Source organism: Somniosus microcephalus, chromosome 2 (assembly GCF_052327205.1).
Source record: "Somniosus microcephalus isolate GS21.2 chromosome 2, FLI_Smic_1.0, whole genome shotgun sequence".
NCBI classification, from domain to species: Eukaryota; Metazoa; Chordata; class Chondrichthyes; order Squaliformes; family Somniosidae; genus Somniosus; species Somniosus microcephalus.
In genome coordinates this window covers 205,173,591-205,201,397 of record NC_140988.1, presented here as the reverse complement: position 1 = coordinate 205,201,397, position 27,807 = coordinate 205,173,591, and the positions used below count along the sequence as shown (strand labels likewise).

The following is a 27,807-nucleotide window of genomic DNA, read 5'->3' as shown; positions in this document are numbered from 1 at the left end:
TCTCTCTTCAAAGATGCTGCTTGACCTGCTGAGTTTCTCCTGCATTTTCTGTTTTTATCTTAAAGGGGAGGGTTGATCTTGCTCTCCATCCACATCCTGCTCATTGCAGCCTTGAATCTCGGCCTGGAGAGACCTGTACATCAAATCTGCTGGAAAGAACAATGGAGAGAACCAGGGAAAGAGCTCAGAGTGCAGCCCCCATAGTCTCTTCTAAATCGATACAAGACAGGACAAATCGTACCCAAAACTCCTTCAAACAGCGTTGAATCTCTCCAGAAGTGTCTCTCTCTCTTTGAGAATGCGTGGTGCAAAAATGTCACCGACAAAAAAAGGCAGGAAGTGGTCGCCTTTAAATAGCGCTCCTCTGGTCCCTTTCTGACAGCATAACGCTCCCCTCAACCTGTCGTTGTTAGCGGCAGGCGGTAAGTTAGGGGGCGCTGTCACCGTCAAATCAGATACCCGAGACAGTGTCGGGTCATTTCGGGTCTCCTTCTCTATACCAGCGTTAGTTACTGGCAAGCATTCAATTATAGTCGAATGAAATATTTCAACAGGATCCACTGCTGGTGCTTCCTCCGCAGTAGGCAGTGGCAGGTGTGATAGCGTATCAGCGTTTCCATGCTATTTCGTGCCCTTATACTCGATTTCATATTGGTGCGCCCCTAGAAAAAGGAACCATCTTTGTAGCCGTTGCGCAGTCATCACCGGAACGCCCTTCTTTGGATTAAAGATGGAGACAAGTGGTTGGTGGTCAGTCAGCAAGGTGAACTTCTGCCCGTGCAGATAGTGATTGAACTTTTTCACTCCCCACACTAGGCTGAGGGCCTCCCTGTCAATCTGGGCGTAGTTACGCTCGGCTGAGGTTAGTGATCATGACGCAAAAGCTATTGGCCTCTCTGAGCCGTCTGAGAATTTGTGCGACAGCACCGCTCCAATGCCGTAGGGTGACGCATCACATGCCAACCGAATTGGTAATGCCGGGTTGTAATGGGCCAATACCTCTTTCGATGTGATTAGTGTTTTGCTCTTCTGGAAAGCTCGTTTACATTCGTCACTCCACTTCCATGGCACCCCAGTTTGCAGTAGGGTGTTCAGTGGGTGTAGTATTGTAGACAAATTTGGCAAGAACTTATGGTAGTAGTTTACCAGCCCGAGGAACGACCTCAGTTGTGACACATTTTCCAGTGCTGGAGCCTTGACTACTGCCTCAATCTTCTCTGGGGAATTATGTAACCCCTCTTTATCTATAACGTGGCCACAATACGAGATCTGTTTTCTAAAAAACTCGCATTTGGGGCGGTTAGCTCGGAGCCCATATTCCTGCAATCTAGTGAGCACCTGCTCCAGGTTGGCAAGGTGATCACTGTCATTTTCGCCCGTGACCAGGATGTCGTCCAAATAACACTGGGTCCCTGGGATCCCTTGTAGGACATGTTCCATTGCCCTCTGCCAAATAGCCGGAGCTGATGCTACCCCGAATACCAGCCGGTTGTACTGGTAGAGACCTTTATGGGTGTTGATTGTGAGGTATTTTTTTGATGCTTCTTCTAACTCCATTTGCAGATGCGCCTGGGCCAGATCGATCTTAGTGAAGCGTTTCCCTCCAGATAGCGAGGCGAAAATATCTTCAATCCGCGGAAGTGGATATTGTATGGTGTGAAGGACCGGGTTCACTGTTACCTTAAAGTCCCCACAGATGCGAACCTTCCTTGGTTCCCCAGGCGTGCTGCTCAACGACTTCTTCATCACAGGGATGATGGGTGTCGCCCACTCGCTGCAGTCTACCTTGGACAGTACACCTGAACGTTCCAGACTCTCCAGCTCTGCTTCGACGGCTGGGCGGATCGCATAAGGTACCGGTCTGGTCTTAAAAAATTTTGGGCTTGCGTTTTCTTCAATTTTAATCATCGCTGTCATGCCTTTTAGTGTTCCGAGTCCTTGCTGGAACACTTCTTTCGCATCAGTTAGGATCTTTGACAGTCGCCCAGGTGTGATGTCGTCATCCTTTTTGTCAGCCACAGTCAGTGCCTGTATGGAATGCCAATCTAGCTGTTATTTCCAGATCCATTCACGTCCTAGTAGTGGTGGTCCTCCATCTGGCAATACATATAGGTCCATTTTTGGTGTTTCCTTGCCGTTATATATAACGTTCACCCTTATTTTTCCTTTGGGGTAGACTTTTTGCCCCGTGTACGTCTTCAAGACAATCTTTGTATCTCTCAAGGGTATATGTGAGAATAGCCGCTTGTAGTCCCTTAGGTTTATGACTGTTAGGGCTGATCCTGTGTCCAATTCCATTTTCACTTGGATTCCTGCTATCTTGAGCGTGACCCAGATAGTTTGGTGATCCTTCATTTTGATCACATTATGTAGTTTCAGACAACCCAGCTCCTTGCTTCCGGAGTCTGTATCACTCTTCTGTTCGTCTGAACTACTCTCTGTCACCTTATGTACCTTCTTGTACTTCTCCTGTGGAGATTTCTTGCTGCTGGTTTTCTTTCCCGACCTGCAGACTCTTGCTATGTGTCCTACTTTTCCACACTGTCTGCACACTTTGTCCTTGAACCAGCAATCATTATGGTCGTGTGTTGTTCTGCCGCAGCGATAGCACTTCACTGTTCCGTATGACATTTCATTTGTGCCATATTCTTGCGGTCTCCGTTGTATCTCTGCAGCGCCCCGTGGGGTTGCTTCATGTGATACTGCAATGCTGAATGCCTTGTCCAGCGTAAGATCCTTTTCTGATCGAAGCCGTTTCTGGGTTCCTTCACTTTGAAGCCCACACACAAACTTGTCCCTTAAAGTATCTGCTAGTTCCGTTCCAAACTGGCAGTGTTTCGATAGCTTGCGCAGTTCCATTAAATACTCAGCATTAATTTCATCTTTATGCTGGTTCCTTTTGTGAAACTTAAATCTTTCTGCTATCAGCAGCGGTGTGGGGTTTAAGTGGTCCTGTAGGATTGACACTATGCTTTCAAAATCCTTTTCTACTGGCTTCTCTGGGGTTACTAGGTTTCGTAGTAAGCCATACGTTTTTGCACCCATTGAATTCAACAATACCAGCGCTTTCTTGTCATCTGGCACTTCATTCACCTTGCAGTATATCTCTATGCGTTCGACATATGTCGTCCAATCTTCGACTTCATTGTCGACCGCTGTGATACTGCCACTCTTCAGCATTTTTGGGTGTGGTTAGACTGGCTTTAAATGGCATCTCCTGCGCTTTCCTTTCTTCCCCGCTGCGGCTTAAAATGGCTTCTCCCGCGCTGCTGCCAACGCCGCTCTCGGCGGTCCTCGTGGCAAATGGCGACGCCCTGTGGGTTTCGTGCGCTGCTCCTACACTGCTGTCAACGCCGCTCTCTGCGGTCCTCATGGCAATGGCAGTGCCTCGCATTTTCCTGCACGCCTCTCTCCCCCGTTGACGCTGCTCGGCCCTTGAACACCGGCTGCGCTCTGCTCTCTCTTGCCTCTCTCCCCCGTTGACGCCGCTCGGTCCTGAACACCGGCTGTGCCCTGTGCGCTCTGCCCTCTCTCTCTTCCCCATCGACGCTGCTCGGCCTTTTTCTGTGCCGCTCGGTCGGGCTCTAGCCCGTCGCTGTCCGGGAAGGGTCTGCGCAGTACCTGTTGCCACCCCGTTTCGCTGGACCACCATGACTGGAAAGCCAATCCTGGCTCTCGACAGCCTCCCCTGCGATGCTCAAATCTCCGCTGGATGACTGGGCGGTTGCCCGTGGTCGACGCCCGTGCTTCTGGACTCGACCTTCTTCCACTGTTCTCCAGGAGCGAATCCCTGGGAGGTGATGCAGAGTTGCAGGTAGGTTCGAACTTGCTCATCGCCACTGTTGGATCCGTGTATCTTAATGTTGTGTCCTTCAATAATCAGACAACAGACTGCAGGGAACGATTCAACAGGTGTTTACTGAATGAGGGTTACTCTAGAACTATCTGTACAGATCACTACTCAGGGTTTATATACAGGTGTGGTCACTGCCGGTACTACAGTATACAGGAGCTGTAAAAAGTAGTTCTCTCCCTTAAAGGTACATACATTACAGGCACCACTCAGTTTCCGATCCTGGGCGCTAACGGAGCATTGCGCACTCGACTGACATCATGATCTGCAGGCGCAGGAGATCGTGGTGGTAGTGTTTAGCACTGCCGCAAAATGACTAGTTAATTTCGCGAGCAGCGCAAACATCGCTGCGCTCGGGTGCTAGTTGCTTTGCGCCCCACTTGCACCTCTTAAGGCACTAACGGGAGGTGCAAACAACTGAATTTTTCCCCCTATAGACTTGCCAACATACTTAATTTCCCTACATTGTGTGAGTTAACCTTAGGGTTGGATCTGTACAGAACTTGGTTATCCTGACAGCTAATGGATATAAGGTGTGATACGCTTATCAATTACTTCATAAAAAGTGATGAGTCGAAGAAGAGATGATGAGTCGAAAGAAGAGATGAATAAGGCTTTTATTAGCTAAGAAGAGACCATGCTTCTTCGTGAGTGACTGAACAAGTCTGAACGAAACCCACACAGTGGTGGGTGGAGTCAGCTGAGGCATGCCTCCATACACAGCGCCACCCAGAGGTGGCAATATACAATACAGTGGTTTACCACATTCACCCCTTGTTTAATGTGAAGTCCGGCGGGGTGAAGGGTACTACAAGTTAAGTCTATCAGGAGGCCTTGTCTGACGTCCTGATCGTCGTGGTGGCGGCGGTGGTGTTACAGCATCCGACGTCGGGTCTGGTGTCTGGGTGGTTGGCGAAGATTCCTGGGGCTTTGGCATGCCGTCTGCAAGGGTTGGGTTGGGAGGGGTGGTGGGGGATAACAGTGGTAAGGGGGATAACGGTGGTAAGGGGGATAACGGTGGTAATTCAGGGGTACCCGAGGGTGCGAGATCTCGTATGGAGACCGTGTCCTCCCGCCCGTCTGGGTATGTCACCCAGGCATACTGGGGGTTGGCATGTAGGAGGTGCACCCGCTCGACCAGGGGGTCCGTTTTATGCGTCCTCACGTGCCTCCGCAGTAGGACGGGCCCAGGAGAAGTCAACCATGCCGGTAGCGAGGTTCCCGATGTAGACTTCCGGGGGAAAACGAACATTTTCTCATGAGGGGTCGCATTAGTGGCAGTACAAAGCAGTGACCGAATGGAGTGGAGCGCTGCAGGGAGGACCTCCTGCCAGCGGGAGGTCGGAAGGCCCTTAGATTTTAGTGCTAAGAGGACTGCCTTCCAAACCGTCGCGTTCTCCCTTTCCACCTGGCCGTTCCCCCGGGGGTTGTAACTGGTGGTCCTGCTCGTGGCGATACCTCTTGTTAGCAGGTACTGCCGAAGTTCGTCGCTCATGAACGATGAGCCCCTGTCGCTATGTATATAGCTGGGGAACCCGAACAGAGCGAAGATGTCATTCAGACACTTGATGACCGTGGTACTGGTCATGTCTGGGCAAGGGATGGCAAAGGGGAAACGGGAGTACTCATCAACTATGTTGAGGAAGTACACATTGCGGTCAGCGGAGGGGAGGGGCCCTTTAAAATCAACGCTCAGGCGTTCGAAGGGGCGGGTGGCCTTGATCAGGCTTGCTCTGTCCGGCCTATAGAAGTGCGGTTTGCACTCGGCGCAGATTTGGCAGCTCTTGGTCATGGTCCTGACCTCCTCGATGGAGTAGGGCAGGTTACGGGATTTGATAAAATGGAAAAACCTGGTGACCCCCGGGTGGCAGAGGTCATTGTGGAGGGACTGCAGCCTATCACTCTGCGCGTTGGCGCATGTACCACGTGATAGGGCATCTGGGGGCTCATTGAGTTTCCCTGGCCGATACAAGATATCATAATTGTAGGTGGAGAGTTCGATTCTCCACCTCAAGATCTTGTCATTCTTGATTTTACCCCTCTGCTTATTATTAAACATAAAAGCTACTGAACGCTGGTCAGTGAGCAGGGTAAATCGTTTCCCGGCCAGGTAATGCCTCCAGTGACGCACCGCTTCTACAATAGCCTGGGCCTCCTTTTCGACGGAGGAGTGTCTCGTCTCGGGGCCCTGGAGGGTCCTTGAGAAAAAGGCCACGGGTCTGCCCGCCTGGTTAAGGGTCGCGGCTAGGGCGAAGTCGGAGGCATCGCTCTCCACTTGGAAGGGGATGGACTCATCCACCGCGTGCATTGCGGCCTTCGCGATATCGTTCTTGATAAGAGTGAAGGCTGCACACGCCTCTGGTGTCAGGGGGAAGGAGGTGGCTTTGATGAGGGGCCTGGCTTTGTCTGCATAGAGGGGCACCCACTGGGCGTAGTAGGAGAAAAACCCCAGGCATCTCTTCAGTGCTTTTTGGCAGTGGGGAAGGGGTAGCTCCATTAGGGGGCGCATTCTGTCGGGGTCGGGCCCGATGACTCCGTTCTCCACCACGCAGCCGAGGATGGCCAGGCGCTTGGTGTGAAACATACATTTTTCCTTATTGTACGTTAGGTTCAGCCGTTGGGCCGTACGGAGGAAATTTGCTAGATTAACGTCGTGGTCCTGCTGGTCGTGGCCGCAGATGGTGACGTTATCCAAATAGGGGAAGGTTGCCCGCAGCGCGTTCTGGTCAACCATTCGGTCCATCTCCCTTTGGAAGACCGAAACCCCGTTGGTGACGCCGAAGGGGACCCTAAGGAAGTGGTAGAGGCGGCCGTTTGCCTCGAAGGCAGTATACTGGCGGTCCTCATGGCGGATGGGCAGCTGGTGGTACGCTGACTTAAGGTCGATGGTGGAGAATACTTTGTATTGCGCAATCTGATTGACCATATCAGATATGCGAGGGAGGGGGTACGCGTCCAGCTGGGTGTACCGGTTTATGGTTTGGCTGTAGTCGATTACCATGCGGCGTTTTGCAGTGGTTTTAACGACTACAACCTGGGCTCGCCAGGGGCTAGTGCTACCTTCGATAATGCCCTCCTTCAAGAGCCGCTCCACCTCAGAGCTGATAAAAGCTCTGTCCCCGGCACTGTACCGCCTGCTTTTGGTAGCGATGGGTTTACAGTCGCGGGTGAGGTTAGCGAACAGGGGAGGGGGGGGGACTTTTAATGTGGAAAGGCTGCAGGTGGTTTGCAGCGGGCGATTTAAAAGTTGTTGGTTGCAGACTGTGAGTGGGGGGAGGGGTCCACCGTATGCTAGTGTGACACTCTTAAGGTGGCACTGAAAATCCAACCCTAGCAGGACGGCAGCGCAAAGACGGGGCAGGACTAGCAGTTTAAATTTTTGATATTCAGTGCCCCCTACTGACAGGGTCACCACACAGTAGCCGCTGATGTCCATTGACTGGGACTTGGACGCCATAGAAATGCGATGGTGCGTTGGCAGAATCGTGAGGGAGTGGCTACGTACCGTGTCGGGGTGGACGAAACTCTCTGTGCTCCCGCTGTCGATCAGGCAACTGGTGGCGCGGCCGTTTACCGCGATATCCATCATGGAGCTGGATAGATGGTGAGGGTGGCCTTGATCCAGCGTCACGGAGGCCAGTATGTGGCTTAGTGAGTCACTATAGTCATCCGCCGAGACGGTGGTCGGTTCCGGTGACGAAATGGCGGTTGAGTGCGTTGGATACGATGGCGGCGGATGCCATGCGGCCGGGGGTACACAAAATGGCGGATAAGATGGCTGCTCCCACGGCCCGCACGCTGCGCTGCTGGCTGGCTTCCCCTTGCAGGCATTAGCGTAATGGCCTTTCTTCCCGCAGCCCGAGCAGGTAGCTGTCTTAGCTGGGCAGTGCGCTCTGGGATGTTTTAACTGGCCACAGAAATAGCATTTTTGGGCCTGGTTACTGGGCATCGAAGCAGTTCTTACCGGAGGCTGCTGTCTCGGTTGGGTCGCTGCAGCGGTTGGTGCCGGGGGCGGCGGTCCCGTGTCCCACGGTTTCGATTGCCATGTCTCGGCGCCGTTACGGGGGTATGCCTCGAGGTTTCGGTGGGCCTCCTCTAACGAGAGCGCAAGGGCAATGGCCGTCTTCAGGTCGGGTTCCTTGCTTTCTAGCAGTCTCTGCCGGGTGTGGTCTGACTGGAGGCCCCTGACGAAGGCATCACAGGCGAGTCCCTGCGCGTGCTCCACAGCCGTTACCGCTTTACAATCGCAGTCTCTGCAGAGTGCCAGTAGCGCCCGTGCAAATGCCCCTACCGATTCTCCCGGTTGCTGCCTGCGGGATCCCAAGAGGTGTCGGGCGTAAATTGTGTTCACTGGGCGCGTATATTGCCCTTTTAGTAGCTCGAGGGCCGCCACGTACGTATTAGAGTCCCGGATTAGCATATATACTTGATGGCTCACCTGGGCGGTCAAAATTTTCAGTTTGTGATCCTCCTCTGTAACCTGTGAGATTGCGAGGAAGGATTCAAAGCAGCTCAGCCAGTGTTCAAACTTGGCTGATGCACCCACATCTTGAGGGTCGAGGTCCAGGCGTGGTGGTCTGAGGGCTCTCAGCTGTTGTTGCTCCTCAGGTGTCGCCATTTAACTTTTAGCTAATAAAATTGATACGCTTATCAATTACTTCATAAAAGGTGATGAGTCGAAGAAGAGATGATGAGTCGAAAGAAGAGATGAATAAGGCTTTTATTAGCTAAGAAGAGACCATGCTTCTTCGTGAGTGACTGAACAAGTCTGAACGAAACCCACACAGTGGTGGGTGGAGTCAGCTGAGGCATGCCTCCATACACAGCGCCACCCAGAGGTGGCAATATACAATACAGTGGTTTACCACAAGGTGTTCAGGAAAGATAGAGAAGGAAAGAAAGGAGCTGGGGTGGCAGTATTGAAAAGCAGAATGTTGCAGTGCTGGAGAGGGAGGATGTCCTGGAGGGGTCGGGGACAGAATCTATATGGCTAGAGTTAAGAAACAATAGAGGTGCCATTACACTACCAGGTGTATTTTATAGGCCACCAACTAGTGGGAAAGATATGGAGGAGCGAAATTACAGAGAGGTGTAAGAACTATAGAGTAGTGATAATGGACTTCAATTATCCTAATATAGACTGGGATAGTAATAGTGTAAAGGGCAGAGAGGGGGAGAAATTTCTGAAGTGTGTTCAGGAGAACATTCTTGAACAGTACATTTCAGGCCCAACGAGAAAGGAGGCATTGCTGGATCAGGTTCTGGGGAATGAGATGGGTCAAGTGGAGCAAGTGTCAGTAGGAGATCACTTAGGGAACAGTGATCATCACATCACAGAATCACAGAATCCCCACAGTGCAGATAGAGGCCATTTCGGCCCATCGAGCCTGCACCGACACATATCCCACCCTATCCCCGTAACCCCCGGTATTTAATCCCCTAACACTAAGGGTCAATTTATCATAGCCAAATCAACCTAACCCGCACATCTTTGGACTGTGGGAGGAAACCGGAGCACCCGGAGGAAACCCACGCAAACACGGGGAGAATGTGCAAACTCCACACAGACAGTCGCCCGAGGCCAGATTTGAACCCAGGTCCCTGGCGCTGTGAGGCAACAGTGCTAACCACTATGCCACTATCATAAGGTTTAGATTAGCTATGGAAAAGGACAAGGAGCAATCTAGAGTAAAAATACTTAATTGGAGGAAGGCCAATTTCAGTGGGTTGAGAACGGATTGGAATCAAAGATTGGCAGGCAAAACTGTAATCGAACAATGGGCTGCCTTTGAAGAGGAGATGGTTCGGGTACAGTTGAGGTACATTCCCAAGAGGGGGAACCAAAGCCAGAGCTCCCTGGATGACAAAAGAGATAGAGAGTAAGATGAAACAGAAAAAGGGGGTGTATGACAGATGTCAGGTTGAGAATACAAGTGAGAACCAGGCTAAATATAGAAAGTTCAGAGAGGAAGTGAAAAGGGAAATAAGAGGGGCAATGAGAAAGTATGAGAATAGATTGACAGCTAGCATAAAAGGGAATTCAAAAGTCTTCTATAAGCATATAAATAGTAAATGGGTAGCAACAGGAGGGTGGGCCGATTAGGGATGAAAATGGAGACATACGCATGGGGGTAGAGGGCATGGCTGAGGTACTAAATGAGTACTTTGCATCTGTCTTTACCAAGGAAATAAATACTGCCAAAGTCATAGTGAAAGAGGAAGTAGTGGAGATACTGGGTTGGCTAAAAATTGATAAAGAGCAGGCACTAGAAAGGCTGGTGGGATGATGAGGGAAGTAAAGGAGGAAATTGCGGAGGTACTTGCCATAATCTTCCAATCCTCCTTAGATACGGGGGTGGTGCCAGAGGACTGGAGAATTGCAAATGTTACACCCTTGTTCAAAAAAGGGTGCAAGGATAAACCCAGCAACTACAGGCCAGTCAGTTTAACCTCGGTAGTGGGGAAGTATTTATAAACAATAATCAGGGAGAAAATTAACAGTCACTAGGACAAATGTGGATTAATTAAAGAAAGCCAGCACAGATTTGTTAAAGGCAAATCATGTTTAACTAACTTGATTGGGTTTTTTGATGAGGTAAAAGAGAAGATTGATGATGGCAATGCAGTTGATGTGGTGTACATGGACTTCCAAAGGCATTTGATAAAGCGCCACATAATAGGCTTGCCAGAAAAGTTGAAGCCCACGAAATAAATGGGACAGTGGCAGCATGGATACGAAATTGGCTAAGTGACAGGAAACAGAGAGTAGCGGTGAACGGTTGTTTATCGGACTGGAGAAAGGTACACAGTGGTGTTCCCCAGGAGTCAGTACTATGACCACTGCTTTTCTTAATACATATTAATGGCTTGGACTTGGGAGTACAGTACACAATTTCAAAATTTGCAGATGACATAAAACTTGGAAGTATAGTGAATAGTGAGGAGGATAGTGATAGACCTCAAGAGGATATAGACAGGCTGGTGGAATGGGCGGATGAAATTTAACGCAGAAAAGTGAAAAGTTATACATTTTGGTATGAAGAACAAAGAGAGGCAATATAAACTAAAGGGTACAACTCTAAAGGGGGTGCAGGAACAGTGAGACCTTGGGGGTATATGTGCACAAATCGTTGAAGGTGGCGGGGCAGGTTGAGAAAGCGGTTAAAAGACGCATACGTTGATCCTGGGCTTTATAAATAGAGGCATAGAATACAAAAGCAAGGATGTTATGATGAACCTTTATAAAACACTGGTTCGGTTTCAATCGGAGTATTGTGTCCAATTCTGGGCACCGGAACATCAGCTGTTTCTGAGCCATGTTTTTGCCACTGTCCACTAACGAGCATTAGTGTCTCTATATAATACAATTCACAATCAGGTCTCACTGCCTTGTAACATTGACGAGCAAGTGAGTGATTTTAAAATGTTTTATTGTGTCTAATTCTGGGCACCGCCCTTTAGGAAGGATGTGAAGGCCTTAGAGAGGGTGCAGAAAAGATTTACGAGAATGGTTCCAGGGATAAGGCACTTCAGTTACCTGGATAGACTGGAGAAGCTGGGGTTGTTCTCCTTAGAGCAGAGAAGGTTGAGAGGAGATTTGATAGAGGTGTTCAAAATCATGAGGGTTCTCGACAGAGTAGATAGAGAGAAAGGGGTAGATTTTCATAAAGCTGTCGGGAAGGAGGCGGGACTACAACTTTCAGGTTTTGGTCCCGCCTACATCGACGTTCGGCCAATCCACGCGATTTTCCCTTGATTGACCTTGTTAAGCCCGCCCAGCGGGCTCAGTAGGCCAATTAAGGGCCACCTGGCAACAGGTGCCATCACAGACTGAAATTTCATCTGTCAAGAGGTCTTGACAGATGAAATATCAGTGTTTCACAGCTGTTTGAAGCTGTCAAAAACTGACAGTCTGACTTCTAACCTGAGTCCTTCTACACAGACTCAGTTAGAAGTCTCACAGACAATGAAAGCTGAAGGCTGCCACTTTTGACAGATCGCAGCCATTTTGCTTTCAGTGCCGGCTGAGTGATGAACTCCCGAAACCTAGAGGAGGAAAGGCTGTTAAGGTAAGTACAGGTAATTTAAACTTCTTTACGCACTTTAGACACACCAAACACACTTACCTTTGCACACATGCACCCATCACTCACCTGAACACCGACATCGCGACCCCTCCAAGTCCTTCAACCCGTCGGCCCGCCTCCTCTAACCTGGCGTGGTTTGGAGCCGTCGGGAATCCCACATTTCAAGCTTTAAAATAGGGATTAGGCTAAAAACTGCCTGTTAACTACCTGTTAACAGGCAGTTAATTGGCACTAATCCCTTCCCGCCTCGGGTCGGCGGGTCCCAGTGCGGGGCGAGTACCCGCCTCCCCTGAAACTTACGTGGAGGCGGGTTTTGGGCGGGATGGTGTCAGGACCCCCGAAATCGGGATTTTCCCCCCCCCCCCCACACGCCTGAAACCCCGCCTGACGGCTCCACGAAAATCGACCCCAAACTGTCCCCATTGGTGGAAGGGCCGAGAACCACCGGACAAAGATTAAAGGTGATTGGCAGAAGAACCACAGACGACATGAAGAAAAACTTTTTTACGCAGCAAGTGGTTAGGCTCTGGAATGCACTGCCTGAGAGGGAGCTGGAGGGAGATTCAATTGTGGCTTTCAAAAGGGAATTGGATAAGTACCTGAAGGAAAAAAAATTGCAGTGCTACGGGGAAAAGACGGGGGAGTGGGATTAGCTGAAGTGCTCTTGCAGAGAGCGGAATGGGCTGAATGGCCTCCTTCTTTGCTGTAACCATTCTATGTTTCTAGTGTTCTCTTTTGTCTTCTCCAATGTATTACAAAGGATAAATCACGCAAGTGATAATTGCAGTAATTATTTTGTTAGTTACATGATCCAAGGATGAATTTCTTTACGCTAATAGTAATCAACACTTGGAATAGATTTCCTCATGATTTAGTGGAGGTGCAAATTTTCATCATTCGAGAGCCAGTTGGTTGTTATGATGGGGGACTAGGTTCTTTTCTTCCTGACTGAATGCTTTTTCGCTACTTATCTTTGATTTCTCAATTGCCTGTATTGTGGCCAGACACTAGGGGGGCTAAATTCGGTTGATTTGCGCCTCCCATTAGCCTGGGCACAGCGCGCGGCTAATGCCTCCCGCGAAATTCAGCGGGAGGTTAGCAGCGGTGCTAACCATTAGCGCGGCGCTGTGCCGCCAGCGATGACGTCATCGCCGTGCACAGCGCCCCGGCTGTAATATTGGGTGGTGTCCCCCGATTGGGATTGGGGGCAAGGTATTGACTTGGATAGAGAACTGGTTGGTGGACAGAAAGCAAAGAGTTGGAATAAACGGGTCGTTTTCCGAGTGGCAGGCAGTGACTAGTGGGGTACCACAAGGATCGGTCCTAGGACCCCAGCTGTTCACAATATATATTAATGATCTGGACGAGGGAATTGGATGTAATATCTCCAAATTTGCAGACGACACAAAGCTGGGTGGGAGGGTATGCTGTGAGGAGGATGTCATGAAACTCCAGTACGATTTGGACAGGTTGGGTGATTGGGCAGAAACATGGCAAATGCACCATAATGTGGATAAATGTGAGGTTATCCACTTTGGTGGCAAAAACAGGAAGGCAGATTATTATTTGAATGGCAGTAGATTGGGAGAAGGGGAAGTGCAAAGAGACCTGGGTGTTCTTGTGCACCAGTCGCTGAAGGTAAGCATGCAGGTGCAGCAGGCGGTTAAGAAGGCAAATGGTATGTTGGCCTTCGTAGCAAGGGGGTTCGAGTACAAGAACAAGGATGTCTTGCTGCAGTTGTACAGGGCCTTGGTGAGACCGCAGCTTGAGTATTGTGTGCAGTTTTGGTCACCTTACCTGAGGAAGGACGTTTTTGCCATGGAGGGAGTGCAGCGAAGATTCACCAGGCTGATACCTGGGATGGCAGGAATGACGTACGAGGAGAGATTGTGTCAATTGGGCTTATACTCACTGGAGTTTAGAAGATTGAGAGGGGATCTCATCGAAACCTATAAAATTCTGTCAGGTCTGGACAGACTAGATGCAGAAAGGATGTTTCTGATGGCCGGGGAGTCCAGAACCAGGGGTCATAGTCTAAGGATAAGGGGTAAGCCATTTAGGACTGAAATGAGGAGGAATTTCTTCACCCAGAGAGTGGTGAACCTGTGGAATTCTCTGCCACAGAGGGCGGTGGAGGCCAGTTCATTAAATATATTCAAGAAAGAGTTGGATATATTTCTTAAGGCTAAAGGGATCAAGGGATATGGGGAGAAGGCAGGGACAGGGTACTGAATTTGAATGATCAGCCATGATCTCATTGAATGGCGGAGAAGGCTCGAAGGGCCGAATGGCCTACTCCTGCTCCTATCTTCTATGTTACCACAAGACGCTATGTCCACTGGGGTCAGGAGGGGGCCTACCTGCGGCCGGGACGGCGCTAGTTAAAGGGGAGTGGCGAGTGGCCATTTTTGTTGCTGCTGCCTGCCAGCACCTGCCCCGTTGCTGTCCTTGGCCACCGTGAAGCCCCCTCGCGGGGTTTTGGCTGATCTCCGTGAGCCCGGTACTCCTCTTGAGTGCCGAGCTCGTTTGCTGGCACTCCCGATCCCTGGTGGCCCAGTTAGGCACCGGGACGTGCTGCGCCAGGCCCCTCCCCTTTAATAAGGGGAGGAAGGCCTGCAGTACCGCGGCGCAACGTGCCACAGTGCCATGATAATGGCTCACAGCACCCCAAGAGGGACGCGGGGCACTTACAGTAGCGCCCCTCCTCCCTCTCGCGGCGCTACCTGGGAAAATCGGCTGCGGGGGTGCTAACTTTTTCAGAGGTGTGTCGCCCATTTAAATATTATAATGAGGCTGACATGCCTCAAATTTAACCACCATTTTAAATTTAACCCTGGCTGCTCGGGTTTCGCAGGTCTCAGGAAACTCGACCGCTACTGGAAGGCGAGGACTGCTCGATCCGGGAGGTAACTGGATCAAGCATCCCTGCCTAATCCACCACCCCCACTCCCCGGCGATCGGAGACCCTCTCTCTCCCCCCCCCCCGCCCCCCTGGCCTCCAATTTCCCCCCGCCCCCAGGCCTCCAATCACCTTTCTGGCCAGCTTGTTCATCTGGCTGACTGCAGGTGGGAAACTGAGGTTTCAAATGCAAATCAGGCCCTACCGTTAAATTTGGCAGGTCCTGTGGAAAACCTGTTCTCCCGGGTTTCCTGACCCTTCCGAGCCCCCTCGCTGCCAACCCGCCTCCCGATTACAATTCTGGATACAGTTTCCATGCGCTGTAACCTGTTATACATCCCATTCTCTTGTTAAATACAAAGCAATGACCTTGCACCACAGAACAAAGATTTTGCAACCAATAATTGTGTTCCATCTACTTTTTATTTTATTCTTGAGATGTGAATGACACTGGCAAGGCCGCATTCATTGGCTATCCCTACTTGCCCTGAGAAATAGCAATGGGCCACCATCTTGAATCACTGCAGTCCTTGTGATGATGATGCTCCCATAATGCTGTTGATCCAGCGACAATCAATGAACGGCTATTCACGTCCAAATCAGGATGCTGTGTGACTTCAAGGAGATCTTAGAGGTGAAGGTGTTCCCATGACATTGCTGCTCTTGTCTCTCAGTGGTAGAGGTTGTAGGCGAGGGAGGACTGAGTGAGTTGCTCTTATTCTACCTTCACCTTGATCCCCCATATTTTACTTATTTCCTTCCCTCTTTTAGTCTTGCCCCAGCACATATTATCCTCTGGCCCAAAGGGAATGCCACTTTTGGACATCAGGTCAGTGTTATCTCTGGCAGAAGCACAAAATCAGTAATTTGTATATCCAGGTCTTACCATTTACCTGTTAGTAAACCAATGTATTGTTGACACAGACTGTCTCCATCTTCTACCTACGTTCATTTTCTGAAACTTCCCTTCATACAGCTACTGCTTCCTCCTTGTCCTTCATTCATACAGCGGTTTCAATTTGCACCACCGGTATCCAAGCGTTCATGTGTACATGACAGTTGAAGCCAGATGTGCTATAATGCATTATACAATAGCAAAATACTGCAGATGCTGGAAATCCGAAATAACAACAGAAAATGCTGGCAAAACTCAGCAGGCCAGGCAACATCCATGGAGAGAAATTAGAGTCGACGTTTCGGGTCGAAACCCTTTTTCAAAACTGGAAAGGAAATGAAATAGATCAAAGGCAAGGCTGCGATAGAACAAAAGAAGTAAAGAGACATTAAGAGCTTTTCAAAACCAGATGAGATGGTAATAGGACAATGGAGACAAAAGGTGGCTCAGATTAGGTGTGAAGTGTACTGGCAGGATGAGAGACAGCTGCCATGTGGGAGAGAGAAAAAAAAGGAAAGGGGGGGGAAGGGAAGACCCAAAACAAAGGGGTGGAAAAAAAATATAAGTAAAAATGTAATAGGGGCCGAGGTTATGATCTGAAATTGATGAACTCGATATTGAGTCTGGAAGGCTGCAACGTGCCTAATCGGAAGATGAGGTGCTGTTCCTCGAGTTTACGTTGAGCTTCCGTGGAACAATGCAAGAGGCCAAGGACAGTGAGGCCCGAGTGGGAATGGAGCGGTGAATTAAAATGACAGGCGACCGGAAGCTTGGGGTCACCCTTACGGACTGAACGGAGGTGTTCCGTTGATGGTGAGACCAAACGCAGATTGGGTGACCGCTTTGCGGAACACCTCTGTTCAGTCCGTAAGGGTGACCCCGAGCTTCCGGTCGCCTGTCATTTTAATTCACCGCTCCATTCCCACTCGGACCTCACCATCCTTGGCCTCTTGCATTGTTCCACGGAAGCTCAACATAAACTCGAGGAACAGCACCTCATCTTTCGATTAGGCACGTTGCAGCCTTCCGGACTCAATATCGAGTTCAACAATTTCAGATCATAGCCTCGGCCCCTATTACATTTTTACTTATATTTTTTTCCACCCCTTTGTTTTGGGTCTTCCCTCCCCCCCCCCCCCGCTTTCCTATTTTTTCTCTCTCCCACATGGCAGCTGTCTCTCATCCTGCCAGTACACTTCACACCTAATCTGAGCCACCTTTTGTCTCCATTGTCCTATTACCATCTCGTCTGGTTTTGAAAAGCTCTTAATGTCTCTTTACTTCTTTTGTTCTATTGCAGCCTTGCCTTCGATCTATTTCATTTCCTTTCCAGTTTTGAAAAAGGGTTTCGACCTGAAACGTCAACTCTTAATTTCTCTCCACGGATGTTGCCTGGCCTGCTGAGTTTTTCCAGCATTTTCTGTTGTTATTTGTGATATAATGCATGCTAGCTTTATTGTGGTGATCAAGCTGAGGAATGTTAGCAAAAGAAAAAAAAACCTACAAATGCTAGAAATTCAGAGCAGATTCATCTGTATCGATAATAGGCTGCTTGTCTTTCCCCTTTACTGATGCTAACAGACCTGGTGTGCATTTCCAGCATTTTCTATTTTTGTTCGAGAACTTTAGGCGATCATCACATTTTTCAATTATGGGCACCCATTGTAGACATCCCACACTCCCAGGTTAGGCTGTGCACATCATGTACAGACTAAACCTCTCCCCCACTCCCATTCTGCCCTAGCTACAACCTCAAAGAAGTATCCCCTACTGCACCCAGTGTGAGCTTTTCTAAATTCCTACACCAGACATACTTGTAGTTTCTCTGAGACTGCTAATTTCTATCAAATTATGAGCATAGACTCATACAGCACAGAAGGATGCCATTCGATCCATCGTTTGAAAGAGCTATCTGATTAGTCCTACTTCCCAATTCTTTCCCCATAGCCCGACAAACCTTTCCTTTTGTCCTGAATGTCCAGGTTGAAACTGTTGAAACATTTCAAGTTAAACCATTATAGCCAGCAGAGAGGGGAGACTTTCATCCCTACAGTTTGGCTACATTCAAACCTAGGACTTGCGCAATATCTTTCAGGAGCAGGCTTCAGCCCTGAAAGACTGCTAGCTTTGATCCTCTGGTGCTACGTATGGAACTCTTCGTACTCCCTGGACAGTGAACATTTTGGAATCAGGGAGGACATTGCCGCCACCACTGGAACTGGAGATGCCTGGTATTTAGGACCATGCCAAGAGATTTGGGAGTAGCCAGAAAATCTGTTCTCTGGTTCCCTTATGTCTGTTACTCCTCCCTTTCTCTCTCCTTTGTGATTTCTTTCAGTCTTTCTTTGTTTCTGCGGGTTACTCCTATGCTTTTTGTATTTTTATCTTACCTGCAGGTCTCTTTTTGTGTTTCTTTCATTCTCAATTTCCCTGTTACTCTACCTGTGTCTGTTATTGTGATACCTTTTCTCTCTTCCTCTCCGTTCTTGTGTGTGTATTCATTTGCTTGGTCTGTCTTCCTCTCCCCTTTCTCCGCCGCCCCCCCCCCCACCTTCTGTCCTTGCTATTCTTTCTCTTTCTCTCCCATTTCCCCCCCTTTTCTCTCTTCCCACTCCGTCTCATTTTTGATGTCCTCTTTCCGAGATCTGGACAGTGAGCAGTAGCCAAAGCTGATGCTGAATTTTGTTTTGTTTGATAACTCCATTGTGAAGCACCTTGGGATGTTTTACTATGTTGAAGGCGCTATATAAATGCAAGTTGTTGTTGTTGAAAGACAGAGAGGAATGCAGCTAATAGTATTTACATGCTTTTAGATTGCTGAATTTGTTCTTTTGAACTTGCGACATAGGGTGTAAGTTGGGCTGGGTCCTAAAGTAGAGGTGTGGTAGTGTGTGTGGTAACTTCAAGTGGGAGAAAGTGCAAGGGTCAAGGCTGTTGATTTTGCGTGGCGTTCGGAGGTTGGGAGAGGGGACGGAGCAATTGGAGGCGGGTTGGGGACGTTGTGGAGAATTATGAGTTTTTTTGTAAGTTATTGAATTTTTATGGTGCTAATTGTGCGGTTAATCTTTGAGAGTAAATGGTAGGATAGCCAAGGAACTGTCATGGTTGCTGTCCCTGGTAACACCTGGATCTGATTGGTTCTGGTTCTGGTTCTGGGACCTGATTGGATGCGGTTCTGTGGTCTAATAGAAGGGACTGTACAGCTCTGTGACCTTGAGATTATGCTATGTAATAACATATGAAGCCTTAATGTATTTGTATGGCATTACTTTGTATGCTATTTTAATAGAGGTGTTAACCTGTTCATTTTAAATACAGACACTTTAAGCTTTCCTATATTAATATCACAGTGGCATTGCAAGCTCTGTGACCACATGATTTACATAATACAGCTACATAGATTCAGTATGCATAAAGATGTGTAGCTGTGCAATGACTAAACGTTGAGTCAAGTAAAACAAGTTAGAAGTAGTGTACCTAAATTAACAACTATAACTGTGTATTAGAGGAACCTTTTAATATGGTTCTTAATTCTAAAGAAAATTTCATGCTTCTTTTAAATTACTAGTTTTCTCTCCTAATTGTGTTACCTACCCTCCCTTCCCAACCTGAATGCATTGACTTATCATTAGAGTACAGTTCCTTGAGGGCTTCAGTGCCTCTCCCAAGTGGCTGTAATTCATGTGTGAGCTGAGACAGTGAATGTCAAAAGTCAATGTGACCATGAAAGCATCACAGCTGAGGCTGATACTGTTCTCTCTAAATGTGTGCACACATGAGTATTTCCAGCAGAGGTTACTGGTAACGATTCGGAGTGGGCACAAAGAAGTGACCGCCATGGCTTAGTGGGTAGCACTGTCGCCTCTGAGTCAGAAAGTTGTGGGTTCAAGCCGCACTACAGAGACATGAACACAAAAGTCTAGGCTGACATTCCAGGGCAATACTGAGGGAGTGTTGCACTGTCGGAGGTGCCATCTTTTGAATAAGTTATTAAACCGTGGCCTCATCAGCCCTCTCGGGTGAGATGCAAAAGATCCCATGGCACTATTTTAAAGAGAAGGGGTGTACTGGCCGTGCTAGACGTGCTCCTATCTAGTTATCCAGTAAGTTAAACACTTATTCAAAATAATTCTTCGTGAAGCCATTTGCTGTTTGAAGCCTTTACTTGAACAAATTTGTGAAACTGTATACAAAGATAAAGTATGTTTTGTACATAAACTGAGTACTATACATTCGATATTACATAAGATATAAACATATTTACAACAGTAGAATAAACTAATTGTATAACTAACTAACATTTGGACTCACTTCTGTAACTATCAAATATTAACCTTTGATAAACATAGTGTTATCAAAATACTACTCTGACAACGTTGCTATTATGCTAAGAAACAAAGATACTCACAGATATTGCGCTTGGCCTAACATATGAAATCAGATTACATTGGATTGTGAAACCCTTATGGAATCCTCCATTACTGCCAGGTTCTTCCTGGAATTCTACTTCCTGGATTACACAGGAAGAAAGGTACGAAGGTCAAATGACCACTCACAGGAAGAAAGGAACAAAGGTCAAATGACCTCACACAGGAAGAAAGGAACAAAGGTCAAATGACCTCTGTTTCATACAAACACACTGCTAACACAATAACCACCACCAGAGGGTGCTACTGCATGTAAAAATGTCCAGAATGTCACATAATGTCCAGAACAAATTATCCCTGGTGTCTTGGCCAATATTTATCCCTCACTCAACATCCCTAAAACAGATTATCTGGTCATTATCCCATTGCTGTTTGTGGGAGCTTGCTGTGTGTAAATTGGCTGCCACATTTCCTACATTACAACAGTGACTACACTTCAAAAGTACTTCATTGGCTGTAAAACGCTTTGTGACATCCTGAGGTCGTGAAAGCTGTTATATAAATGCAAGTTTTTTCTTTCTTTGACTGATTTTTCCTCTTCTCTAGCACAGGGGTGCAAATCAAATTAAAGCACCCCTATGCTTGCTGCAGCTGAGATCAGGTAATTCAACACAAACTGAAAATTACACATAGGATCTTCACTGGGTAGACCTGCTGCGTATTGGGGAAACTTCATACTGGTTTTGCTCAGAAGATTTTCAGTAACGATGTCCAATTTTCAGCTGTTTCTCTCATTCTATTCACAGCTGTCAGCACTCAGATTGAGAAGCACAGTGAGAAGAGGGATGTCTTACTACTGGTGGAAAAAGGAAGGTAGAGAATTAGTTTAAATTATCCTTATTCCATGTACATCTGCGAAGCAGTTTGCATCTACTAAGTAGCCAGAATCTTACTAATATGCTGTGTTGTCTCTTTTTAGGGCTTTTTATCAATATTGACGTAAAATGGCAGCTGCTAATATAGAATTAAAGGCCTTCAGTTGATCAGCTGTATTATTTTCAAATGTATTAGTATTTTAAAACATATTGACCATTATTTTAGGAAATTGCAGATTATCATTTTTTTAAATATATTTTATGAAATCTATTTACAACCAAGTACATTTTTCTAATTGTGCTGTTCTTCGGTTAATATCTACTTATTGTGTGGATAATATTAATCCTTGGATTCCTTGGGTGTAACACGTTAATACAGCCAAATCCCCTCAATGCAATTGCTGCCTTGATGTACCCAGATACATTGTTAATTTATATTAACTATTTTGCTTCATGAATTGGCTGTTAATTATTCCATGATATACTTACATTTAGTGACCAGGAGTTTCTGTTTTGGGCGCAATCGGCCATCTGGGAGCAAATTGCGCTCAAAATTGCCCTAGTTTTAAGATCAAACTCATTTGCATATGGCCAAATGCAAAATCTGTCTTGAATCAGCACAATCGGACAGCGTTTTAGAACATAATTAAAAAAAAAAAATTTGCATTAAAAAATATTCCTTGATATATTTAAGAGTGGTAACCTGGTTCTGCTTTATTAATACAGCTAAAAATGGGTTTATCACACAAAATATGGGGCTAGAAATCTCCGCTATCGGCTGCCGAGTGCCATGTCAGAGAAGGGCATTAGTGGCGGCTGCCATTTTTCACCAGGATTGCAGTGGTATCTCGTGGCTATAAGTAGCCCAATTTCTGGGCCACATTTGCGCTGGTTTGGCCAATTTTAGGCAAATTGTGGTTGGAAAAAACTGAGTGCAAGCTGACAGAAACTCCTGCCCATTGTGTTCTAAATGTATGTACATCATCACACATCAGCAACACAAAATGCACCAGCTGCCAACATCCGTTAGAATAGGCTCTGCCATCAAAACTGAATCAAGTCGAAAAGTGAAATCACATCTACGGGTGTCATAGTACATATTGTATGGAGGATAACGGAGTGTGTGGGAGTGAGTACAAGAAATAATCTCACTAAGGTGATCAAATGAGAAAGTGGAAGAGTGAAGCTTTAATGGCATGGTTTCCTGAGACCAGCAGCTTGACTGGCCCCCATGTTCACCGCGAAGGCACTCTGGAATGCTCGCTGTAATTCACGGCACTGAAGCAGCTGAGGAGGTAGGGAAATCCCACTTGACCGACTCCATACCAGCAGGAATGTAAAAAAAATCAATTTAACATACGTTTATCATTTTATTTTCAAAATGGGGGAAGTACTTGTTGTCACCTGAAACCTGGAATTGAGATCATTCGCACTGCATTTACTCCAACATAATCATTATTTATTGTAAGATGTACACACACACCAGTGTTTCGAATGAAATCCATTAAGTTGGACTTGTGCCTGTGTCTGTGGAAGGTGCTTTCTTTCCAGTCACTGCTGTTGTGGCAGATGTCAGCCAGGATGTTCCATTTGGTTGGTACATGATGGCATCCTCAACAAAGGAATTTATTTGTGATTTCATCACTGCATGGAGTTAATTTTCAGTGAATTCTTAAGAAATTATTTGCCCTATCTATTAATATCTAAAATTAAAAATGGATAGATTGGCAAATTACACAGCTGCAATTTCATCTCCGGCTTCAGATGGTTGTTGCCTTTGTTAGCTTAACAGTGTAATAGTGATTCTCGCAGAGTAAGAGCAAACTGAACTGGCTCAAATGGAACATTGCATCAAGGACTAAAAGTTTGTTCTAACCTTGTAGAACTTTGTACATCCATGGTCATACGAAGCTAGATTTCACAGTCTGGCATGCCGCCATCAGGAAAGCAGCAGGTACAGATGGTAATGCACTACGAGACCAGCAGCTCAGCAAAAATGACATTCCTATCATCGTGGACAGCTGCATAGCGTTTGTTACACAGTATGGTAAGCAAGCTCATTCTACAGGGTGTCACTGCAAGTCACATGGATTTGCTTCCTTAATGCCAAAAGCAATTCCATCCATATGTTTTATAGATTTGAAGAATTTTGTTTGACAAATGTGGCAAACAGATTTCAGTAAGCTGTTCCTACTGTGATGGCTGTAAATGGCTGGTTGTAACATTCCTTTTGGAAACAGAAACACTTGTTCCAGTTAGTTTAATTTCAGTTGTTGAAACACATGTACCTCTGCCATACCAGTGCCCTATTTGAAACTTTCACAATAAGCCTATTTTTAATTATCTTAACACCTGCAAATAGCTGTAAGTACAACTGGAAAAATAAGCAGAGGTGCATACTTTGTTCCTGTCCCCAGCCTCAGGCTGGTGGAGGCAACAATAACTTGTATTTATGAAGCACCTTTGCATAAGAACATCATAACATAAGAAACAGGAGCAGTAGTAGGCCATTTGGCCCTTCAAGCCTGCTCCGCCATTCAATAAGATCATGACTGATCTTCTACCTCGACTCCACCTTCCCGCTCTATCCCCATATCCCTTAATTCACAAACATTTATCGACCTCTGCCTTGAATATATTCAATGACTGAGCATCCACAGCTCCTTGGGTTAGAGAATTCCAAAGATTCATAACCTTGTGAGTGGAGAAATTTCTCCTCATCTCAGTCCTAAATGGCCTCCCCCTTATTCTGTGACTGTGACCCCGTGTTCTAGATTCCCCAGTCAGGGGAAACATTTTCCTAGCATTAACCCTGTCAAGCCCATTAAGAATGTTATATGTTTCAATTAGATCACCTCTCATTCTTCTAAACTTTTAAGGAATATAGGCCTAGTCTACTCAATCTCTCCTCATGGGGAAATCCCCTCATCCCAGGAACCAGTCCAGTGAACCTTCGCTGCGTGCCCTCTAAGGCAAGTATGTCTTTCCTTAGGTAAGGAGACCAGAACTGTACACAGTACTCCAGGTGTGGACTTACTAATGCCCTGTATAATTGTAGTAAGATTTGATGGGCTGGATTTTCATTGAGGAGTTGGGTAGGAGGCAGGACTACAACTTTTGGGGTTGTAGTCCCGCCTCCATCGAGTTCTAGCCAACCCATGCAATTTTGAATTGATTGACCTTGTTGAGCCTGCGCAGTCCAATTAAGGGCCACCCGGCAACAGGTGACATCACAGATTGACATTTCATCTGTCAAGACCTTTTGACAGATGAAATATCAGCGTTTCACAGCTGTTTGAAACTTGCAAACACTGACAATCTGTATTCTAAGTTAATTCCTTCCTCTCAGGATGATTTAGAGATCTCCCAGGAACAGAAAGCTGAATGCTGCAATTTTTGACAGCTCGCAGCCATTCTGCATTCTGTGCCGGTGAGATGAGGGACTCCCGAGACCTGAAGGAAGGAAGGCTGTAAAGGTAAGTAAAGATATGTAAAACTTCATTAAACACTTTACAGACACCAAACACACTTACCTTTGCACTCATGCACCCATCACTCACCTGAACACCGGACATCTCGGCCCCTCCAAGCCCTTCAGCCCGACGGTCCGCCTCTTCTAACTTGGTGTGGTTTGGAACCATCGGGAATCCCACACTTCAACATTAAAAATAGGGATTAGCCTAAAAACTGCCTGTTAACTACCTGTTAACAGGCAGTTAATTGGCACTAATCCCCTTCCTGCCTCGGGGAGGTGGGTCCCAGTGAGGGGCGGGTACCCGCCTCCTTTGAAACTGGCATGGAGGCGGGTTGGGGTGGGATGGGGTCGGGACCCCCGATTTCAGGATTTTAACCCTGCACATGCCTCCAATCCCGCCTCCACCGCCCAATGAAAATCCTGCCCATTTACTCTAATCCATTTGTAACAAAAGCTAACATACCATTTGCTTTCCTAATTGCTTGTTGTACCTGCATGTTAACTTTGTGATTCATGTACAAGGACACCCAGGTCCCTCTGAGTGCAAACATTTCCCAGTCTCTCACCATTCAAGAAATATTCTGCTTTTTTGTTTTTCCTACCAAAGTGGATAACTTCACACTTCCCCACATTGTATTCCATTTGCCATGTTCTTGCCCGTTCAGTCAACCTGTCTATATCTCTCTGCAGCCTCTTTGCATCCTCCTTACAGCTTACTTTCCCACTTAACTTTGTATCATCAGCAAACTTGGATATGTTACACTCAGTCCCTTCATCTAAGTCATTGATATAGATTGTAAATAGCTAAGGCCCAAGCACTGATCCTTGCGGTACCCCACTAGTTACAGCCTGCCAACCTGAAAAAGTCCCGTTTATTCTTACTCTGTAGGAACGGAGGTTCCTATCAAAAAGACTGAGTTCGACTCAGGTAATTAAATTAATGAACTTTACTGAAACCAAACAAGTTTAAACTAGAAACTGCTAGAACACATCAATAACAGGTCTACTCTCCTTGAGGGCTCCACGAGGACTGATCCCCTGGTCAGAAGACTGACGTCATGACGTCATCACGTTCTTCCCGCCATTGGGGCATCACGTGACTAACGGCATGCTGTCATCACGTTGAAACCATGCTGTAAAGGTAACTAGGCATTGTACAGTCAAACAGTGTAATTAAAGGTACAGGCACAGACAGTAACTACATTGCTGTTAAAGGAATTATGTACAACTGCTCTGAGTCCTTTGGTGGCTCCGCCACAACTCTCTGTTTTCTGTCCGTTAACCAATCCTCAATCCACGCTAATATATTACCCCCAATAACATGAGTCCTAATTTTGTATAATAAGCTCTTGTGTGGCACCTTATCGAATGCTTTTTGAAAATCCAAATACACCACACCCACTGGTTGCCCCTTAACCATCCTACCGGAGAAATTATAATAGGCAATAAGGAAATGGCAGAGACAGCTTCAAAATATTTTAACAGAATTGTCAAGCGCAATTTCCCTTTCATAAAACCATGTTGACTCTGCCTAATCATATTATGATTTTCTAAGTGCCCTGTTACCACGTCCCTAATACAGGAAATGCTCTTTTTACTGGCACCTAAATAACCGGAAATCTCTTAACCGGCAAAATTCAGGAGTAGGTTCAGGTAAGTTTTACTTCATATTAGTGGCCATGTAACTGGGGTTCCTGGATCTGTGGCCGTGTAACCAGGGTTCCTGCACCTGTTGCCATGCAACAGAGATGCCTGGATCTGTGGCCGTGTACGGGGCCCTCGTACCTTAGTAAGTATACCTCTCAGTAATCCGGACTTTTTGATCAACCGGCACCACGCCGGTCCCGTCGGTGCCGGATAAAAAAGAGTTTCCTGTAATAGATTCCAGCATTTTGCCTACTACTGATGCCAGGCTAACTGGCCTATAGTTCCCACATTTTTCTCTTCCTCCTTAAATAGCGAGGTTAAGTTTGCTTCCTTCCAATCCTTGGGGACTGTTCTAGGGAATTCTGGAAGATTATTACCAGTGCATCCACTATCTCTGCAGCTACCTCTTTTAAAACCCTAGGATGCAGGTCGTCAGGTCCAGGGGATTTGTCGCCACTTAGTCCCATTAATTTCTCCAGTACTATGTCTTTACTTATACTGATTTCTTTAAGTTCCTCATTCTCTCTAAACCCTTGGATCCCCATTATTTCCGGAATGTTATTTGTGTCTATTACCGTGAAGACAGATACAAAGGGCTGGATTTTACTTACCGAGACAAGTTGAGGGCTGCTAGTTCCGGGTTCTAGTCTTCATTGAAAATAAGGAAGAGAATTTTGAAATCGACACATTGCTTAACCGGGAGCCAATGTAGGTCAGCGTGCACAGGGGTGATGGGTGAACGGGACTTGGTGCGAGTTAGGACACAGGCAGCCGAGTTTTGGATGACCTCAAGTTTACGTAGGGTGGAATGTGGGAGGCCAGCCAGGAGTGCACTGGAATAACCAAGTCTCGAGTAACAAAGGCATAGATGAGAGTTTCAGCAGCGGATGAACTGAGGCAAGAGATGGGCGATGTTATGGAGGTGGAAGTAGGCGGTCTTAGTTATGATGCAGATATGTGGTCGTAATTTAATTTCCGGGTCAAATATGACACCAAGGTTGCGAACAGTGTGGTTTAGCCTCAGACAGATGTTAGGGAGAGGGATGGAGTCGGTGGCTAGGGAACGGAGTTTATGGCAGGACCGAAAACAATGGCTTCGGTCTTCCCAATATTTAATTGGAGAAAATTTCTGCTGATCCAGAACTGGATGCCGGACAAGCAGTCTGACAATTTAAAAACTGTGGAGGGGTCGAGAGAATTGGTAGTGAGGTAGAGCTGGGTGTCATCAGCATACATGTGGAAACTGATGCTGTGTTTTCGGATGATGTCGCCAAGGGGCAGCATGTAGATGAGAAATAGAAGGGGGCCAAGGAAAGATCCTTGGGGGACATCAGAGGTAACAATGCGGGAGCGGGAAGAGAAGCCGTTGCAGATGATTCTCTGGCTACGATTAGATAGATAAGAATGGAACCAGGCGAGTGCAGTTACTCCCAGCTGGACGACGGTGAAGAGGATGGAGTAGTCAACCGTGTCAAAGGCTGTAGATAAGTCAAGAAGGATGAGGAGGGATAGTTTACCCTTGTCACAGTCACAAAGGATGTCACTTGTGACTTTGATGAGAGCCGTTTCGGTACTGTGGCAGGGATGGAAACCTGATTGGAGGGATTCAATCGTGGAATTGCAAGGAAAGATGGGCACGGATTTGGGAGGTGACAGCACATTCAAGGACTTCGGCGAGGAAAGGGAGGTTGGATTTGGGGCGGTAGTTT

General features: G+C 47.0%; 1 protein-coding gene across 6 annotated transcripts in view; it reads left to right on the top strand.

Moving 5' to 3' along the window:
- The window catches only part of arap2 (ArfGAP with RhoGAP domain, ankyrin repeat and PH domain 2), a 710,987-nt gene that overhangs the window by 457,574 nt on the left and 225,606 nt on the right, over positions 1 to 27,807 (top strand). For all 6 annotated transcript variants that reach the window (XM_085968379.1, XM_085968416.1, XM_085968406.1 and 3 more), the window contains exons 19-20: positions 20,908 to 20,974; positions 22,860 to 23,023. In XM_085968379.1, coding sequence (XP_085824505.1) covers positions 20,908 to 20,974; positions 22,860 to 23,023 — 231 coding nt within the window. The remainder of the gene's footprint in view (positions 1 to 20,907; positions 20,975 to 22,859; positions 23,024 to 27,807) is intronic.